A 21524-nucleotide genomic window follows, 5' to 3' on the forward strand; every position below is an offset into this window, starting at 1 on the left:
TTCAACATTCTTTTTGCCCACTCAGTCTGTTTTCTGTATAAGATTTTGTCCAGAGACATAAAAGGAAATAAATAAATAAATAAAATTTTCATGAAAGAGGAGAACTCCAAAATGTTATTTACTGTATAATTAATGAAACTATAAATTAAAATAAGCTATCATAAATAAGGATTGTAAAATAATATATTAAACTAGCAGAATATTCCAATAGTTAATTAAGGGATTAACATCAGGAAGGTTATAACCTAGTTCTGATAATAAAATGAAATGAAAGACTCAAGTATTTGAAGTGTCATAGTAATTTACCAAAAGAAAATTAAACTTTCAACTAATGCACTTTGTTAGGAAGTGAAAATGATAATGAGATTAAAGTTCTATATTTCTACTAATGTATTATTGGTTCAAATATTCTCAATTTCATGTCATTTTGAATGGACATTGTTGATTTCTTATAATAATCATCACGATAGAAAAGTTTTCAGCTTTTGGTGCTGAAAGACGGACCAAGATATGCAGAACAAAAAGGTTTCAAAAGTGGATCACTGAAAATTGTTATTTTCATTTCTACTTTTGTGTTTCTTTTAGTTCAGCCTGTGTTTCCCTTGATTATTGGCAATTAAGTTCAGTTGTAAGTTCTTTCTGGTAATTACTTTTAAATTCATTCTCTCAATCGGGTTTCTATATGGGTGAAAATCAAAACTAGAAAAAGGAGTCTTAAAAACTAGCTTTTTGCAGGGAGTAAAATTTTCTTCTTTGAAAAAAGAAAAAGGAAGAAAATTTCGTTTGCAGAAATGGAGTTTTCTGTCCAAAGAGAAAACAACAGTGGCCCCCTAATTCATGTTCTTTGTAAAAGTAATCTTAAAAAGTTTCTAAAGTCAGTCAAACAATGTGGGTGAGTTGCCAATCAAAATTACGAAATATTTTGGTGCGAAATAAAGAAGGAAGAAGAGACGAAACTGGATAATGGATGGGTTGGTGAGTGTAGATATTTTACAAATAAAAAAGATACAAGTTGGTCAATATTCAAGAACTAATATAAAAAAAACACGAGCATCCGCATGTGTTTTAATCATCAGGAGTGAGCCTATAAATAGCAAACCAGAATAGGTTCAGTGGCACCACATCTAACACTTCTCCACTCTTTTCAAACTAAGCAAAACTTCCTTCTTTCGAGTCCAGTTCTTACTTCTCAGTCACAGTTCATAAAATGGCTCCAACAATGGCAGTTTCATCCGCTACCAATTCCTCCTTTGATCTAAATGATTTTGTCATAAACAAAGGAAATGGAGTGAAGGGTCTTTCTGATCTAGGCCTAAAAAGCCTTCCTAGACAATATATCCAACCTCAAGAAGCTTTGATCAATATCATCCCACAAGATTCTATACCTGTTATTGATATGTCTAACTTTGATAGTGACCCAGAAATTGCAGAATCAATCTGTGATGCTGCGGAGAAGTTTGGGTTCTTTCAGCTTGTTAATCATGATGTTCCTGTAGAAGTTCTTGATGGTGTTAAGGATGCAACTCATCGTTTCTTTGGGTTACCAGCAGAGGAGAAGAGGAAATTCTCCAAGGAGCATTCTTCTACCAACAATGTTCGATTTGGCACCAGCTTCAGTCCTGATGCAGAGAAAGCTCTTGAATGGAAGGATTATCTTAGTCTCTTTTATGTCTCCGAGGATGAGGCTTCTGCATTGTGGCCTTCTGCTTGCAAGTAATAACAATTACTAGACTCAATTTCGATTTAAACATAATTCTATCAATAACAGTTTCGTGTGCTGAAGATGCCCTTTTGGTTCTATGACTAACAGTTCTTTCTTTCTTATAGGGATGAATGCCTGGAATACATGAAGAGATCCGAAGTTCTTTGCAGAAAGCTAATGACAGCACTAATGGAGAGATTGAACGTGAAGGAAATAGACGAAACCAAAGAATCTCTGCTAATGGGATCAAAGAGGATTAATCTTAACTACTATCCAAAATGTCCAAACCCTCAACTAACAATTGGGGTTGGGCGTCACTCGGATGTCTCCTCACTCACTTTTCTCCTCCAAGACGCAATCGGAGGGCTTTACGTGCGAGTGAACGAAGGAAAGGGAGAAGAAGATGGATGGGTTCATGTGCCGCCAGTTGAAGGATCGCTAGTGATAAATGTGGGAGACGCATTACAAATACTGAGCAATGGACGATACAAGAGTGTGGAGCATTGTGTGATTGCCAGCGGAAGTAAGAACAGAATTTCTATCCCAATTTTCGTTAATCCAAAGCCAAGTGATGTGATAGGTCCATTGCCTGAAATTCTTGCAACCGGAGAGAAACCGAAATATAAGAACTTTCTCTACTCAGATTATGTCAAGCATTTCTTCAGGAAGGCTCATGATGGCAAGAAAACTGTTGCATTTGCTGAGATATGATATATTATATTAGTTACTAGTAGTATATACATACATACCTGTTATTTGCTGTAATAACAGATCAAAGTTGAGTCTTCTTGATCAAATAAACCTCAAAGAGGACTAGGTCAAGGATGGTTTCTTTTGTTTAGTTTTTAGTTTCTGGCTTCAGGTTTGATTGAGCTTCATAATGTACTCTGAAAATCTATTGTTTAATTCATCTTTTTCTTCTTTTGGTATTTCATTTCTCTGTCCTTTGTTATTTTATGAATTTTTATTTTTTTCCTAAACAAAAAATTATATATAACTAGAGCCGCAAACGAGCTGAGCTGCTCATAATCTGCTCGAAATTCAGTTCAATAAAAGCTCCTTTGATTTCGTTTGTCAAGATAAACGAGCTGAGCTCTGGTTAATTCGTCTGAACTTGCAAGCTAGCCACGTTAAGAAGCTCGCAGCTTAGCTGGTTAACGACTATTTGATGCTTGTTGGATTGCCTGCCAGTTGTTTCATGTTCTTACTTAATTTAGTCTCACTTGGCCGCATGTCTATCACTCGTATTCTTCAAGACTTGTTGCTGGAGTGTTACCTTTACTCGTTCTGGAATTCAAAGATACAGGAGAAAGAAGGACTGGGTTAGTTACATATATTCCTTGCCTCTGTAGCTAGTTTGAGATTATCAGATTATCAGCATGACAATCTGAAGACCCAAACATGCTTCTGAATCATGGTGGGCCTTTCCTTTTTGTTGGAGACTAGCTCCAATTAGGAAAGGAGAAGACAGTATTGATATCATTCCATAAAATTAGTTCAGCTTTCAGTGTCGGTGTAGACTGATTGATCCAGATCAGGCATCCTTGGGATAATTACAACTCAAGTATATTAAGTGTTTTCTAGGGGATAAGACGAAAAAGAAAACTCAAACTCAAACTCATGTATTTATATATTTATATTTATTCTTTAAATTTATTAATTATTTTTATTTTTATAGAACAATAAAAATATCAAAAAATTTAAAATATTTTAGTGGTGCGAGTAAGATTTTATTTTTTAAAAGTTTTAAATTATTAGAGACTGTTTTATATTATTTGTATTGTGACATGCTATTAATTGAAAATCTTATTTTGAAAATTCTACGTCAATTTAAATGCAAGTTTATTTATGAAATTTGTTGTATTCTAATTTTCTATTGTTAATGTTATTTTTTAATTTACTGCTGTAGAATTTGATGAATATATATATATATATATATATATTTGAGATGTTAAATTTTTTTGACATGCATATCTAATTTTTGACATATAGAATTTTTATTTTGATATGTGTACATATTTTTGACATATGAGATTCAAATTTATATGCAATTTTATAATTTTTCTATTAATTTATTGATTTATAAGTTATATTCCTAATTAAAACTAAATACAAATACTATAATACTTAAATGACATTTAGAGATGTCTCATGTCTTTCTATCTTTAAATCTACTAAAAGTGCAGTAACTATTAATTATAAAACTAGTGCAATTGGTCTAAATATTAGACTTAAGAAATTTATAATTTTTTATAATATTAAATTTATTTTTATTTATAACTAACTCAAATTGAAATCATATATATGGATAATTTTATATTCAATATCACTGTAGATATATTTTACTCTAAAATGTCTGTTCAGTGATTCGCAATCTTTAGTCACTTTGCTGAGGCACTTTTAAGTTTCATCTCCTAATTTTCTATGAATTTTGGTTTTGTTCGTGCATTTTGAGGTTATGAAATTACTTTTTCTTTCCTTGATTCGAAAGGTTATGAAGTTATTGTATTATCAATGAAAATACATTATTTTTTAAATAAAATTAGATGACAGTCCCTTTCTATTACCGAATTATTCTAAGTGTATTACGGTGTTATATAAATTTATAAATAATTTATTAATATAATTAAATATTATATTAGTTAATTATATATAGTATTTAGTTATTAATTAATTAAATATATAATTTTTATTTATTAAAAATTTATATCTATTTTAAAATTTAATCAATATTACTTGATAATTATAAAATTCATCTATATAATTTTAACTTAGATAAATAATTAGAGATTACATATAAATTCATATCTTAGTAAAAAAAGTATAAAATAAATAAAATATTTAAACTAATATCGATAAGCTATAATAAAAGGGTTTATGGTACTAATCTTCATGCGTGCATGCACCTAACTATTAATGCCAATAACCAAACAATTAACAAAAATTACAGTGGCTGCTGAAGTCAATTATGCCCGCTTAGCAAAAAGTTATGCTCGTTTACTAGATTTATGCAAAAATAAATAAATTAATAATTATAACAATTAATGTAAAGGTTCCTTTAGGTAAATAGTATTATAATAATTAATTAAATGTTAATTGATAAAAATTAAAGTCATATAGTATCTCAGAAATATTTTGACTTATTACATCCATCACTACTCATGCGAGAAGTCAACAGTAAATTAATAAATCAGTCATCTGCAATGCCCTGTAATTAGTTTAGGTTAATTGATCTCATCATTAAGATTAAAGTGACACTTAATTAAGGACATTCATGTATATATATATATATATATATATGGGCTAAGGAATTACCAGGAACTTTCTCAGGAGAGGCATAGGAAGTCAAGACTGTGCAAGTGGTCCATAAATTGGACATCTTTCAAGTATTTTGTTCCACTTTTGTTTGACCGTGTCTGTGGATATGTCTTATAAATCATATTTCTTCATATCATATGAGTTGATTTGTCAATACATATATTTTACATGTTTTTGGTTCGTAGCAAGAGAATAAAATCTTTATAGAAAAAAAAATTAGAAAAAAAGAAAGAAAAAAGAAGTGAATTCTCAAAAGAAAGAAAAAGATGAATTAAACAATAGATTTTCAGAGTACATTACGAAGCTCAATCAAATCTCAAACCAAAAACTAAAAGTTAAACAAAAGAAACCGTTCTTGACCTTGTCCACTTGTATTTGGTAAAGAATAATCAATTTTGACTGTTATAACAGTAAAAGTGATGTATGTATGTATGTAACTAATATATGTCATCATATCTCAGCAAATGCAACAGTCTTCTTGCCATCATGAGCCTTCCTGAAGAAATGCTTGACATAATCTGAGTAGAGAAAGTTCTTATATTTCGGTTTCTCTCCGGTTGCAAGAATTTCAGGCAATGGACCTATCACATCACTTGGCTTTGGATTAACGAAAATTGGGATAGAAATCCTGTTCTTACTTCCGCTGGCAATCACACAATGCTCCACACTCTTGTATCGTCCATTGCTCAGTATTTGTAATGCGTCTCCCACATTTATCACTAGCGATCCTTCAACTGGCGGCACATGAACCCATCCATCTTCTTCTCCCTTTCCTTCGTTCACTCGCACGTAAAGCCCTCCGATTTCGTCTTGGAGGAGAAATGTGAGTGAGGAGACATCCGAGTGACGCCCAACCCCAAGTGTTAGTTGAGGGTTTGGACATCTTGGGTAGTAGTTAAGATTAATCCTCTTTGATCCCATTAGCAGAGATTCTTTAGTTTCGTCTATTTCCTTCACGTTCAATCTCTCCATTAGTGCTGTCATTAGCTTTCTGCAAAGAACTTCGGATCTCTTCATGTATTCCAGGCATTCATCCCTATAAGAAAGAAAGAACTGTTAGTCATAGAACCAAAAGGGCATCTTCAGCACACGAAACTGTTATTGATAGAATTATGTTTAAATCGAAATTGAGTCTAGTAATTGTTATTACTTGCAAGCAGAAGGCCACAATGCAGAAGCCTCATCCTCGGAGACATAAAAGAGACTAAGATAATCCTTCCATTCAAGAGCTTTCTCTGCATCAGGACTGAAGCTGGTGCCAAATCGAACATTGTTGGTAGAAGAATGCTCCTTGGAGAATTTCCTCTTCTCCTCTGCTGGTAACCCAAAGAAACGATGAGTTGCATCCTTAACACCATCAAGAACTTCTACAGGAACATCATGATTAACAAGCTGAAAGAACCCAAACTTCTCCGCAGCATCACAGATTGATTCTGCAATTTCTGGGTCACTATCAAAGTTAGACATATCAATAACAGGTATGGAATCTTGTGGGATGATATTGATCAAAGCTTCTTGAGGCTGGATATATTGTCTAGGAAGGCTTTTTAGGCCTAAATTAGAAAGACCCTTTACTCCATTTCCTTTGTTTATGACAAAATCATTCAGATCAAAGGAGGAAACGGGGGTCGGTTCTGCAAGTGTTGGAGCCATTACTTGAGAGCTATGCAAGTGTAAGAAGCAAGAACTGGTCTTGAAAGTAGAAAGTTTGTTTAATTGGAAGAGAGTGGAGAAATATCAGATGTGGTGGCATCAACTAATTATCCAATGCTATTTATAGGCTCATTCTCTCGGATTAAAAAACACATATAAATACCTTTACCAACTGCTTTTCTTTTTTATTTATTAATCTGATTAAAAGAAATTCTCACCAACCCAATACCATCGTTGCCAGTTTCGTGCCTTCTTCAACCCTGTTTCAGACGACAATGGTTGACTAGTCTTAGGCTACATATATGCTGAATCCAATTTAAAATATTGAGGTAGTTTTTTTACTAATTGATAATTGAGTTTATTGTGCAATTTTTTTTTTATTTAAAAGTTAAATTTGAAAGTCAATGAGCTAAATCTCATTGGTACTCTTTTCTTCTTTATAGTGAAATACAATTGAACTCTCCAAATCAACACCATAATAACAAATAACTTGTGATATTTTATAAAATTATATGAACCCAATTTAGTTTTATAGGCATAATTTTATATTTCAGTTATAAATATTAAAATAATAATGAATAAATCACTTCTATTAGAAAATCATTTATCAAACTGTTCGGATCTTAAACTGTATACTTGATGAGAGTATCTTTGTAAGCTATAATATGAACAGGAGTTGATAAATTAAAAAGAGAAATATATGAGTGAATGATTGCTGATTTAATATTCTTGCATTTATTTACTTTTTATTGAAAATGAAACTTATCATTTTTATTGACGCGCAATTATTAAATATATGAAAATAAAATTGTATGATAAAAACTTGCTAACAATTTAGATATATATATAATTCTTTATAAATTTATTATATATAATTTAATTAAAATAATAACAACAGTCATATAATATATAAAATTTTTGAATAAATAATTTAATATATTACCACAATACTAATTTAATAAAAAAAATTGTGCTACGATATTTCTCAATATGCTATAACTATGTCTTACAATGTCTGTCTATGCTAATTTTTGTTATTGTTTTTTTTTTTAATAAAGGGATAAAAGAATTTAGAAAACTTTACTGAAATTAAAAAAAAAATTATATATATATATATATACATACCTCAATATATGAGTGCAAAATCCTACAGACATGAATATCTTAATTTTGATTAAATTGTCCTTACAACTTGCATTCTTACAAATATTTTTTTCTTGTTTTTCTAAGGACTCTTAAATAAAGTGAAAAAGAAAAATCAATCAAATTCATCAGCATAGATCAATCATTTTTGTCAAAGAAAATATTAACATGTTTCTTTTGATTTGATGCCGGTAATATAAATCACACAAAAAAAAAAAAAAAAAAAAAAAAACAGAATTGACTAAGCCTCTATTTAAATGCTAAATTTCTTTGACTGAATTGCTTTCAAGTACTCAACTTGAACTTTTAAGCACGCCACACCAATTCCTCATCATTGACTATCAACTTCTGAAACAATAACACTGAATTACTCTCTGAGTTAATTAATTTTACGAACAATTTTTACTGTTTTATCTTTCAACTTTAAATAAAAATGATCAACTTGAAATAATAAATTATTGTCCCTCATGGTTCAATTGTGTTTTCTTTTTTTTCAGAAAACCTATTCTTTTGGCAACTAGTGGTAGTAATTCTGTCGAGCGAAATTATACGGACTTTATTCTACTGCAGAATATTCGTAGAATCATAGTTAGTTTGAAATGGATTTTCTAAGTTCACAGTATTGATGTCGAAGTTAGAAGAGAGACCCAATCAAAGCGAGACTTTGGATGCTCATAAAGAAATTTCTTCATGCTTCCACCCTTAGTGTTTTTAAAGAAAACAATTAGGTGGGTAAGAATTATATGTTTGTTTGAACTATAGAATTCTAAAGAGATGACAAGTTTTGTTAGTTGTGAATGAACTTGAAACTTTCAAATACTTTATATAGTCTATGGTGTATCCAAATTGAAATTGAAAAAGGAAATTACCTAACTTTTATTCCTTCTCTCTGGTGATCATTAATTTGTATCTCCAATAAAAATACTCAAGAATAAATTGTCAAAATAAATATTCAAAAGATCATATGTATTGTATTATATTATATTGACCACTTGCATGTGGCGACTTATATACAATAGCATCTACTAAAGGCAGCAATTTCTAAAACCCTTCGTAATTAATTAGTTAATTAAAAAATGGTAATGATTGTAAATAAATTAGCTAAAGAACAACTGATAAGTACTGAATATGATAAAATATTCTGAAACTTAATTTACTTTCTCATAAAATCATTTAAAACATATTAAAGATATTGGCATTATAAAGAGAAGAAGAAGAAGAAGGGAACAGCATGATATCTAATTATAATATTTGACAAAAATAAATCATCATTTAAGTCCCTAAACTCTACATCTGAGATGATACATTGTTCATGCCAGTAGTCTCCTTTTTCTCCCTCTAAATGTCAAATTGTAAAATTGTCTTCTATCATTTTAAGAATGTGTTTATCGTGCATGCAGATTTTATTAATTTTTTTTTAGAATTTGATAGATTGATATTTGTATATATATATATTTAGATTAATGGATGAAGTTTAAATAAATTTTTTTATAAAATTCATAAATTTAACTTAAATTTATTGTTTGGTAAATAAAAAAATGGTCTATATCTATAGATTTTGATCCTCTAAAATTTCTTATTTTTAAGGATTTTAATTTTGTACGTAGGAGGTGAGAAAATTCAAAATCTATCATTTTAAAAGAATGATAAATTGTTTTAATATTTTTTTCTATAATAATATTGTTCCTAATAAATTTATTTTATCCTAAAATTATCATTAATTTTAAATAAAAATTTATTATTTTTATGTTTAATCCAAACAATAAAATTTTAAAAATTTAAAGATTTTAAATCCATAAATTCATGGATTTCAAAATCTCTTCACCCAAAAGATACCTTAGTAATTTTTGTCATTCAAAAATTGTCATTTTTGTATACACCAAGCCTTTAACTAATATAATTAACCATGCATGTGTCTTTCAGTTTCTTAATTTCGTTTCTTGCTTCTCTAGATTTTTGCTTTCTTGGCGACTAGACATTTCTCTTACAAAGCCAGACGGCTAGATTCTTTGACAGGGAGGAAAAATGAACATACAATGAAATTTCATTTAAAAAAAAAAACAACTCAAATGAAAATTGAATGCTAGATAAGTTTCTTGATTTATTCAATTAAATGAAGAAATTTGTTATTACAGCATTAATATATTGACATATGCTTATAGGGATTTTATTATTATCATATCTCAGCAAATGCAACAGTCTTCTTGCCATCATGAGCCTTCCTGAAGAAATGCTTGACATAATCTGAGTAGAGAAAGTTCTTATATTTCGGTTTCTCTCCGGTTGCAAGAATTTCAGGCAATGGACCTATCACATCACTTGGCTTTGGATTAACGAAAATTGGGATAGAAATCCTGTTCTTACTTCCGCTGGCAATCACACAATGCTCCACACTCTTGTATCGTCCATTGCTCAGTATTTGTAATGCGTCTCCCACATTTATCACTAGCGATCCTTCAACTGGCGGCACATGAACCCATCCATCTTCTTCTCCCTTTCCTTCGTTCACTCGCACGTAAAGCCCTCCGATTTCGTCTTGGAGGAGAAATGTGAGTGAGGAGACATCCGAGTGACGCCCAACCCCAATTGTTAGTTGAGGGTTTGGACATCTTGGGTAGTAGTTAAGATTAATCCTCTTTGATCCCATTAGCAGAGATTCTTTAGTTTCGTCTATTTCCTTCACGTTCAATCTCTCCATCAGTGATGTCATTAGCTTTCTGCAAAGAACTTCGGATCTCTTAATGTATTCCAGGCATTCATCCCTATAAGAAAGAAAGAACTGTAAGTCATAGAACCAAAATGGCATCTTCAGCACACGAAACTGTTATTGATAGAGTTATATTTAAAGCAAAGTTGAGTCTAGTAATTTTTATTACTTGCAAGCAGAAGGCCACAATGCAGAAGCCTCATCCTCGGAGACATAAAAGAGACTAAGATAATCCTTCCATTCAAGAGCTTTCTCTGAATCAGGACTGAAGCTGGTGCCAAATCGAACATTGTTGGTAGAAGAAAGCTCCTTGGAGAATTTCCTCTTCTCCTCTGCTGGTAACCCAAAGAAACGATGAGTTGCATCCTTAACACCATCAAGAACCTCGAGAGGAACACCGTGATTAACAAGCTGAAAGAAACCAAACTGCTCAGCAGCATCACAGATTGATTCTGCAATTTTTGGGTCATTATCAAAGTTAGACATATCAATAACAGGTATGGAATCTTGCGGGATGATGTTGATCAAAGCCTCTTGGGGTTGGATATATTGTCGAGGAAGGCTTTTTAGGCCTAAATCAGAAAGACCCTTTACTCCATTTCCTTTGTTTATGACAAAATCATTCAGATCAAAGGAGGAATGAGGGGCTGATTCTGCAAGTGTTGGAGCCATTGATTAATTTCTTGGGATGTATTATAGGGTGGAGAAAATGGCTTCGTTAGAAGAGAGTGGAAAGGATTGAGGTTATATTTATATGCAGGAGTCATAGGTTATATAAGGAGTTATGCGACTGCTTTTTTCTTTTTTAATTATTTCTTAGCTATGGTCCTTTTCAAATTGATAATTTTTCCTCACCACCTACAGGTTCTTGTTCATTTATTTGATGCTTGACCACCTCTACCACCAACTCAACTCAATTTGACTCAATATAATTCAATTATAGTTTAATTCTGAGTTAATTTAGTGGTTTATATAAAACAAATTTCATACTGTGACTCAAATTTATATCAGGTGGCAATAGTCTAACCTTTGTCTTTAAGTAACAACTCAAAATTTTTCAGAAGTTCATTAATGTATGATATGATCAGGATAATTACTGTTGTTAAGCTTTTCTTAGTCTAATATCATTATGTTGGCCCCAAAAATTAAATATCATTAATGGTCAGAGAGATACGGCTACTAGTTTCTTAGTTAAATATCAATATGGCTGCTCCAAAAGTTAATCACAAATCCTCAAAGATTAAGCTCATGATTCACACTTCTTCACCAAACATAGTCCCTTTTTCATAGGTTGAGCACGCCGCAATGAGATTTCAAACTACATCACAAACTCCAAAAACTATTTCGATTTAATAATTGTTTTTATTTTTTTAATTAGAAAATATTCCTCTATAACATTTGAGTTAAATTTCATCTGTAAATTTATTTTTATTTGATTTTACTTATATGATATGATATTGACATAGATTTCATTCTAAGGTGTGGCATTAATATTCTCTTAATCTAAAATTCTTACATAATAAAAAGAAGTTTAATAAACCTTTTATTAGATGGCAAAGTATATATTGATTTATTAAATCAATTAATTAACATATTACTATTATGATTACTATATTCAGTTAGGAAAATAGTACATTGAAGTGATATTAAATACATGTTAAACTATGAAGATGATGACAAAATTAAATAATCAATTAAGTACAAGCTTAATTTTATTCAAATAATTAAATTAAAATATTTTATTTGAAAATAAAATAACAGGTTCAAGTTTATTGTCTTGGGTATATTATTATTACAAGTAAAAAAGAATTGTACCTATTCTATATTGCGTTTATTTGATAATTTTACATTAGGGGTACACGATGTCGTCTAATTTACCTTTTTTTTTTTTTTTTGTTAAACTTGTAATTTATGGAGAATAAAAAGATAAAAAGATGAGCAATTTTAAATTGCATAATATTTTCAAAACTAAAAAGAAACTTTTTTTATTAAATATTAATAGTTCTCATTTATTTAAATATTTATTTTATCAGCCTATTTATGAAAATCTAATTTAATATGTTAATAATTGTATAATCTTTAAATTTTATTTACTGATAATATAAGAGTTTTTATAAAATAAATAAAAAATTTATTTAATATATAATTTTTTAGTATATATCTTAATTTTTATAATTAATTTTATCATAATTTTTTCCTTAAAAAAGAATCTAAGTTAAAACAAAGTGAAAACGTTGTCTCCACACATATGGGCTGAATCTCCCACAGCATCACCACAAGATCATACTTGTTTCACAATCTTTGTGAACGATGGATATAATAGCCCATCATATGAATTTAACAATTAATTACATTAATATTTTTCTAAAATTTATGTGATATTCATATTATTTTATAAATATTTAATTAATTATAATATTATTATTTATATAATAACTCATTATCATTGATATAAATATACTTGTAGAAAATTATTCTTGAATGTCAGCAAAATGCAAGAGTCTTCTTGTCGTCATGAGCCTTCCTGAAGAGATGCTTGGCATAATCTGCGTAGACGAAGTTCTCAGTTGCATCAATTTCAGGCAATGGACCGATCACATCACTTGGCTTTGGATTAACCAAAATTGGAACAAAAATAAGAGGAAGGCAGCTGGTTTTAGTCTTTTTGCAAATCTGTCCACCAGCACAAGAAGAAAATTGACTGAATACATTGACATAGCGGTTTATTATGGCACTTTAGATACTAAAACTTTTGGCCTATATTTTTAATTGATATTAATATTTTAAATTTTTTTAGTATTAAAATTTTTTTTGTTTACAAGTGATGACATTTATTAGAAATCTGATTATTTTTTTATCACGTGGAGAGTGGAGCTCTGCGTCATTATGCTTGATTTTGGACAAATTACTTATTGAAATCAGTTTTTTTAATTTATTTCTTTTTAGTACTACAACTATTATTATTATTTCAATCGATAATACGTGATAGAAACTCGCTCAAAGACAAATTCTTATATGAATAAACAACTAATAACTCGATAAGTAAATCATCATTCCACACAGTCACAAAGTACTACTCGTAAAAATTGGAATCTATATTTTTACTGATATTTAGAAACGCATCAGACATGAAAATAATTAACATCGATGAAAGAATAGTGCTAATACAACCTTCAAACATTATTCTTTAAACCCGTATATAAAATAAATTACATTGTTGTTATCTTCCTCTTTTGGTGACATTAGTTCCTATTGGAATTTCAATGGCTTTTTATCAATTAAAATAAAAAATATAGATGTAGTATTAAAAAGAATTATATAAAAAAATAGTACTATTTAGATATAAATGGCACAGTTCCACCTTTCATGTAATAAAAAAATTGATTGAATTCTTAATGAGTAACTTTACCAGTGGAGAAAATTAAAATTGGTGCCAAAAAGATTCAATTATATTGATTTCAATTGGCCAAAAGTTTAAGACCAAAATGACTATTTACCCTCAAAAAATTTATTCATGAATACATCATATGGATACGAGAGAGTAGGACACTTAAAATTACCCAAAAGAATAACGAAGCATTAAAATAAATTATATTGTTAGGTTTTAAAAGTAAAATAAATAAAAGTAAGTGTCTAAGTGATATGTCTTTGAATAAACTATTCAAAACCCACATATAAAAATACTATATGGAAAGTGTAGAAACTAGTTGTCATACCACCTTAAATCTAAACTACTAACAACTTTGGTCAATGTCAATTATCTAATATAATATAATATAGAATGGTATCGGTATTGCTTATACAGAACCAATCAAATTCATTAGCAATTTAACATAGATTAGTCAAGTATCTTTTCTAAGAAAAATAAAATAATAAAAACATGTTCATTGAGATGCCGGCTAATTAAATAAACATAAAATAATAGAATTGACTAAACCGCTATTAATTTGAGATTTAAATTTCATGATCATTATTGAATGAATTGCCCCACAAGTATACTCCACTTAAACTGCTAAGCACGCAACGAGCTTCAGGATGAATTATGAAAATTATATTCTTTTTATTTTATTTTATTTTTAATTTAATGGACAATGGATTAATTTATACATACCATTTTCAATGTACATATAGAAGATTATTTCTTCTGTAAGAATAAATCAAACTTTAATAAAATAAATTATTATATCTCAAGATCTTCTTTAAAGAATTGGGTGGGTAGGAATTATGTATATTTGCACTGTAGAGTTCTGAAGAGATGAATCTGCCCTCGCATGGATAAAATGTTAGTTGTGAACGAACTTGAAACTTTCAAATACTTTATACATATGATGTATCCAAATTGAAATTGAGAAAGGGAGTTACCTAACTTTTATTCTTCCTCTCTGATTATCATTTATTTATACTCCACATTCATTAATGAATTTTCGAAAAGATGTTATGTATCATATTGGCCACTTGCATGTGCCAACAGCATCTCCCAAAGGAAGCAGTTTCTAACACCCTTCCTAATTAATAATTAATTTAATCGTAGAGATTTAACAGATAAATGTCTCCAATGATTGTAAATTAATTAATTAATATAAATTATATTCGGTTAAAATTTATTGAAAAATTCATTTTATTTGAGAAAAAGACACTCGAGATAAAAGAAAATAGAAATGATAAATTTAAAAAAGATATTTTGGTATTATGAAATATATTAATTTTAAAAATTTTATTTATTTTATTAAATTTAATTTAGTTATACTCAATTTCATATAGATTTAATTATATATAATTTTAAATTAATAATTACTTTATTCAAAGCCCGTAAATTTAGATTTGGTCTCCAAACTCGATACCTGAAATGATACTCATAACCTTCTTCTGGAGTACTCTCCTTTGTCTCTCTCTAATCTGAAATTGCAAAATTTCTTCTATCATCTTAGGAATTTGTTGATCGTGCATACGCACTACCTGCACTTTGATTGATTTTCTACCAATATTCATACTGTTCTTAGTCATTTTCTGCCATTCAAAAATAGTAATATAGCTAATAATATAATTAACCATTCATGTACCTTTCAGTTGTTTAATTTCTTTTCTTGCTTCTTCTAAGTCATTCAAGCTAAATTCTTTGACACGGGAGAAAAATGAGCATCCAAAGAAAATTTCATTTGACTCGAAAGAGAATTGAATGCTACATAAGTTTTTTGATTTATTCAATTAAATAAAGATTTTTGTTATTACAGTATTAATATATTGGCATATGATTATAGGAGAATTACTATTATCATATCTCTGCAAATGCAACAGTCTTCTTGCCATCATGAGCCTTCCTGAAGAAATGCTTGACATAATCTGAGTAGAGAAAGTTCTTATATTTCGGTTGCTCTCCGGCTGCAAGAATTTCAGGCAATGGACCTATCACATCACTTGGCTTTGGATTAACGAAAATTGGGATAGAAATCCTGTTCTTACTTCCGCTGGCAATCACACAATGCTCCACACTCTTGTATCGTCCGTTGCTCAGTATTTGTAATGCGTCTCCCACATTTATCACTAGCGATCCTTCAACTGGCGGCACATGAACCCATCCATCTTCTTCTCCCTTTCCTTCGTTCACTCGCACGTAAAGCCCTCCGATTTCGTCTTGGAGGAGAAATGTGAGTGAGGAGACATCCGAGTGACGCCCAACCCCAATTGTTAGTTGAGGGTTTGGACATCTTGGGTAGTAGTTAAGATTAATCCTCTTTGATCCCATTAGCAGAGATTCTTTAGTTTCGTCTATTTCCTTCACGTTCAATCTCTCCATCAGTGATGTCATTAGCTTTCTGCAAAGAACTTCGGATTTCTTCATGTATTCCAGGCATTCATCCCTATAAGAAAGAAAGAACTGTTAGTCATAGAACCAAAATGGCATCTTCAGCACACGAAACTGTTATTGATAGAGTTATATTTAAAGCAAAGTTGAGTCTAGTAATTGTTATTACTTGCAAGCAGAAGGCCACAATGCAGAAGCCTCATCCTCGGAGACATAAAAGAGACTAAGATAATCCTTCCATTCAAGAGCTTTCTCTGAATCAGGACTGAAGCTGGTGCCAAATCGAACATTGTTGGTAGACGAAAGCTCCTTGGAGAATTTCCTCTTCTCCTCTGCTGGTAACCCAAAGAAACGATGAGTTGCATCCTTAACACCATCAAGAACCTCGAGAGGAACACCGTGATTAACAAGCTGAAAGAAACCAAACTGCTCAGCAGCATCACAGATTGATTCTGCAATTTTTGGGTCATTATCAAAGTTAGACATATCAATAACAGGTATGGAATCTTGCGGGATGATGTTGATCAAAGCCTCTTGGGGTTGGATATATTGTCGGGGAAGGCTTTTTAGGCCTAAATCAGAAAGACCCTTCACTCCATTTCCTTTGTTTATGACAAAATCATTCAGATCAAAGGAGGAATCAGCGGTTGATCCTGCAAGTGTTGGAGCCATTAATAAATTTCTTGGATTTGGAAGATGAAGAGAAAGAGAGAGAGAGAGAGAGAGAGAGAATTGTACTATGTTATAGGGTTAGGAAAATGTACTTTGGTTGAAGAGAGTTGAAAGGATTGAGGTTAATATTTATAGTGCATGATCCATGGGTTATATAGGAAGCCATGTGACTGCTGTTGTCTTTTTCAAATTGATAATTGCCCTCACCAACTACAACTTCTTTTTTTTTTTTTTTTTATTTGATGCTTGACCGCCTCTAACACTGCAACACGGCTCAAATCAGCCCAACTCGGTATATCTCAAAACAATAATCTCCTTTCTAATTTTATATATATTAAAATTTTAAATTCTAATTATATATAGATAATTATATTTAAAAAAATAATCAAATATAATATTTTACTATTCATAAAAATTTTATTCAACATATTTTATATAAACAAAAAAATAAAATTTAATTCACTGTCCTCTATTCCCAATGATTTCACACTACATTTTCCAAAAAGAAAAAAAAAGAAAAGAAAACTAAAGCCACTGTATTATTTTGTATAATTTTCTTTCATATTAATTTATGTCTATTTCTTCCTCTCTTTCTTTTCATTTTATATAATGATCTTTGAACTACTGTTTTAAAAAGGTAGTTCATTTTTATTTATACACAAATTAATATATACTTATTAGGCTTTATTATAATTTTAAAATATAAAAAAAAAATTGAAATGGATATATGATAATATTTATGTTAATTAAATATAAATATTTTTATAACTATTTATTAAACTAATAATTAAAAAGAAAGTGAAAATTAAACCTGTAGATATAGGTGTACCATTTTTAGTAATGCTGCTGCAAATAAATTGCCATCATGACTGGATACCATTCTTTTTTTTATCCAAGTAATTGTCAAGATTTAAATTTGTGAAATTACATATTATTATGAATTCACTTCACTATCATTATCAATAATCCAATATAATATTGTATTCTATATATCAAGTAATTAGTTTTTGACCAGATTCATGCCTTTTCTTTTAGAAGAATTCATGCCTTCCTTAAGAGCCTTATTAGATTTCAGCTTCTATAGAATTAATAATAAACAAATTCCAACCAATTATGCATTGGGGAATAAACAACTGAATTATTATCGTTTAAATAATTTTCATAATTAGATCCGTTTGAAACTGTTTTAAAACTATAGGAATTGACATTTTTTAAAAAAGAAGGTTGTGCAAAGTATTTTACAAAATAATTATTTTATTAAATTAAAAAAATTATAAACCTTGTTTGTTAACATCCAACAACTATCCTGCATAGGCTCAGAATAATCCCAACCACATGTAGTACCAAAATATGCTGTGGATGCTATAGGGTTGTCTGGTTCAACCCCCGGAATCAAAATCAGGAATGAAGTAGGGATCGAAAAGAATTAAAAACGAAAAACAAAATTTTAATTATTTTTTTTATAATAATATTAATAATTAGTTTATTATTGTATATACTCTATTTATGATTTTAGTTGACATATTTTTATTTATTTATTTAATCACATTATTATAAAACATTTTTTGGTGAACTAAATATCAGCTATTAGAATCATTCAGTTCCATCCAATTTTTTTATGAACCAAATGCCCTGTAAAGTATTATTTTCGAAATTCATCTTCGACCCACTAATTTGTTTCTATCCCAGCACTTCAATTTGAACATTGCTTACAATTTAAAATATGTATGTATTGCATATATATGTACTAAATTACTCAACTATAAGAAATTCTAACTAATCAAGTGGCTAGTTCTGATTATTTTAGTATTGGTTAGATTAAAATTCAATCTTATTCGTTGAATTCTACACTCACTCATTCTTTTAACTTATATCTTAATTAATTAAATCTATTTTTTAATAAGATATTAGAATAGGTAACACAATTTCTTAAATTTTCAGTTTTTCATATTTAGATATCCAATCCTAACGATCCGGTCCGAGGTACTACTATATTTGAGTTTAATCTCAAGTTTTAATAGAGGATAAATTTAATTTTAAATGACAACCGGGCATTATGTCAAATTCCAATTGTATTTGAAGGGAAGTGAGAGATCCTACATCACTAATAAATAAGAAATACAAATAATTTATAAAATTTAAAATTCAACTGATTAAATTGCTAATTTTAATTATTTTAATATTGGTTAAATGCAAATATAATTTTTATTAATTGGATTATATATTCATTTATTTAATTTTCGCTTTAATCAATTAATTCAATTTTCAATAATACTTTTCATTTAAATTTAAATTTCTTTCTGCAAACATTACTTTTGAAAGGTATTTTCTTTTGTTATTGCTTTTGTGGAGAATTTATCGAATGATATTAAAATAGCAGTTTCTTATTGTTTAAACATTTAAAATAAATCTTTCTTTAAAAACAAAAACATTTAAGATAAATCTACTAATTGATCAGAATGTATAAAAAGGGTTAGAAAAAGAAATTAAAGCTTGTACTGCAACAAATTTACTTATCTTTTTCTACATAAAGATTTAATATTGAAAGTATATCAAACAAATTATTATTATTATTATTATATATACATATTTATTGGCTCAACTAAAACAAATTTCTGCATCCATTTTGTTTGGGTTAGGATGAAATCTATCTGGAGCTTCATGAATCCATTAACTGTTAATGGAGCGATTCAAGAAAGTCAATTAATTGGAAACTTTTACTTCTGATAATTTACAAAACTGAGTTTGAATTTTTTATTTTCTCATTGTATTTCATTTTATATTAAGAGATGTAGAAAGAATGACTATTACTTATTAGGTAGCTTCCACTAATTAAACCTTAATAATAATAATTAAATTAAAAACAAGATAGTAATTATATTTGATGGTCTAACAATTATATATTGTTTTTTCTTTTAAGAAGTTTAAAAAAAATTTATAAATGGATTTAGCTGAGTGCTGATCGTGGTGGTTGGCTCCCCCACCCACTATGATCAACTGTTATACTGCGTCTCTTTCACATGCGTCCATTGTAAATTTCCTGGACTTTTCGTACCCTGGATTAATCAAATCAAAAGTTAAATTAAATTATTATTTATTATTATAGGTAGAAATCTGCACGTGCGTATTGAAATGTACCAATCCTTTGCCAACTTACCCCACACGCATGTTTGTCCTCAGCTTTCTAGGCAGGCTTAGTCAACCTAAACTGTTTGACCAGCACCCTGCGTATGACCGGTCCAAATCTTGTAATTCCGATTTTTATTTTATCTTCACTAACTGAAAGTGTATTTATTTAAGTTTAACCCTTCAAAAAGAGAACTTAAATACAGATAATTGACTTTTTATTTAAATATCAGACATTTTTATCAATTTTTTATTTAAAATTAACATAAAATAAAATACCAATAAAATCTCGTATCAGAGCGGTTATCTTTTTCATATTATATATTTTGTATATAATTATGATTTAATTTAATTTGGTAATTCTGAAGTAGTAATATTTTCTATTGTTAATCTTGTAAAGAAATTGAAACCACTTTCTTTAAGCTTGCTAAGGTGGTAATAATCTAGACCAAAACTAACAAATCTAGAATAACTAAAACTGCATTATTAATTTTGCTTCAGAGAAGATGGGAGCTATATATAAGTAATTTAAATGAAAAATCACATATTAATACAAAAAATAATTAATCACATAAAGTCTCTCATGCATTTGCCTTATCTAAAAATAGAGACCTATATTAAATATTGTGTATTTGCATAATTCAGTACAAGCTAAGCTACTGCATTGTATTGCTGTTGTTTTAAGGGATTATTCTGGAGGTGGAGGCCAAGCTTGGCACATTCTTCCAATGGCTAACCATGGAGTCAACCATACTTCATTTTCTTTATGTGATAATTGGGGTTTCCACAAGCTGACACCACAATTTTGATTAAGAAAAAAAATTACTCATGTATATAAATAAAAGTTGAAAAACTTTCGAGTTTGAATTCCTTTTTTGTTGTTGAGATTTTCAAGGATGATGGCTCCCACGCATAATCAGATGCATCCGTCTGAAGGATAAAATTTCCTATAGATAGTAGAATGGTGAGAGGTAGAGGATTGTGAGCCAATTCTTTCAGTCTCCGGATGGTTTTTTATTAGAGATGTTCTTGTACAATTATCACATGCTTTCATAAAGTTGGTGTTCAAGGTGAGCTAATAATTACATAAAGAAAAGAAAAAGAAAACAAAAATTCACGTTGTAGGCTACTTATTGCCTGTTAATTATTATATGAAGACAAAATCCAAGAGGGGGCTTATTTTATTTGTTGCAGACAGAAAATGGGTTAACTGAGTCTCATGAAAGCAGATTCTCACTATAATTATATCAATGGGGCTATTAATCAAGCATCAGCTGCCCTTACAGTAAATAAGATCTGATTATTTAGCTTCCTATTTCTTTCAAATTTGGATGACATATTGAAGAAAATAATCTAGCTATTGTTATTGACTACTTGCTTAAATGATAGTTGAAGCACTG

General features: G+C 29.5%; 4 protein-coding genes across 5 annotated transcripts; 1 reads left to right on the forward strand and 3 right to left on the reverse strand.

Moving 5' to 3' along the window:
• The first annotated feature begins 1103 nt into the window (after positions 1-1103).
• On the forward strand, positions 1104-2636 carry LOC8282978 (feruloyl CoA ortho-hydroxylase F6H1-3). The gene is made up of 2 exons (XM_002525784.4): positions 1104-1713; positions 1828-2636. The coding sequence occupies exons 1-2, from the start codon at positions 1208-1210 to the stop codon at positions 2411-2413; spliced, it is 1092 nt and encodes a 363-aa protein (XP_002525830.1). The 5' UTR covers positions 1104-1207; the 3' UTR covers positions 2414-2636.
• Positions 2637-5266: 2630 nt separating this feature from the next.
• LOC8282977 (feruloyl CoA ortho-hydroxylase F6H1-3) lies at positions 5267-6772 on the reverse strand. Its single transcript, XM_002525783.3, has 2 exons — positions 6171-6772; positions 5267-6056 (listed from the first exon to the last, which is right to left on the reverse strand). Exons 1-2 carry the CDS (start codon positions 6671-6673, stop codon positions 5471-5473), a joined length of 1089 nt encoding a protein of 362 aa, XP_002525829.2. The 5' UTR covers positions 6674-6772; the 3' UTR covers positions 5267-5470.
• Positions 5267-11255, reverse strand: LOC8282976 (feruloyl CoA ortho-hydroxylase F6H1-3). Of its 2 annotated transcripts, XM_048376116.1 has the most exons (3): positions 10693-11255; positions 9997-10578; positions 5267-5474 (listed from the first exon to the last, which is right to left on the reverse strand). In XM_048376116.1, the coding sequence occupies exons 1-3, from the start codon at positions 11193-11195 to the stop codon at positions 5471-5473; spliced, it is 1089 nt and encodes a 362-aa protein (XP_048232073.1). In that variant the 5' UTR covers positions 11196-11255; the 3' UTR covers positions 5267-5470. The 2 variants fall into 2 exon arrangements, with proteins under 2 accessions (XP_048232073.1, XP_002525828.2); XM_002525782.3 differs by lacking the exon at positions 5267-5474 and having other exon boundaries at positions 9993-10578.
• Positions 11256-15692: 4437 nt separating this feature from the next.
• LOC8282975 (feruloyl CoA ortho-hydroxylase F6H1-3) lies at positions 15693-17121 on the reverse strand. Its single transcript, XM_002525781.4, has 2 exons — positions 16496-17121; positions 15693-16381 (listed from the first exon to the last, which is right to left on the reverse strand). The coding sequence occupies exons 1-2, from the start codon at positions 16996-16998 to the stop codon at positions 15796-15798; spliced, it is 1089 nt and encodes a 362-aa protein (XP_002525827.1). The 5' UTR covers positions 16999-17121; the 3' UTR covers positions 15693-15795.
• Positions 17122-21524: the final 4403 nt, after the last annotated feature.

Source organism: Ricinus communis, chromosome 6, assembly GCF_019578655.1.
Source record: "Ricinus communis isolate WT05 ecotype wild-type chromosome 6, ASM1957865v1, whole genome shotgun sequence".
NCBI classification, from domain to species: Eukaryota; Viridiplantae; Streptophyta; class Magnoliopsida; order Malpighiales; family Euphorbiaceae; genus Ricinus; species Ricinus communis.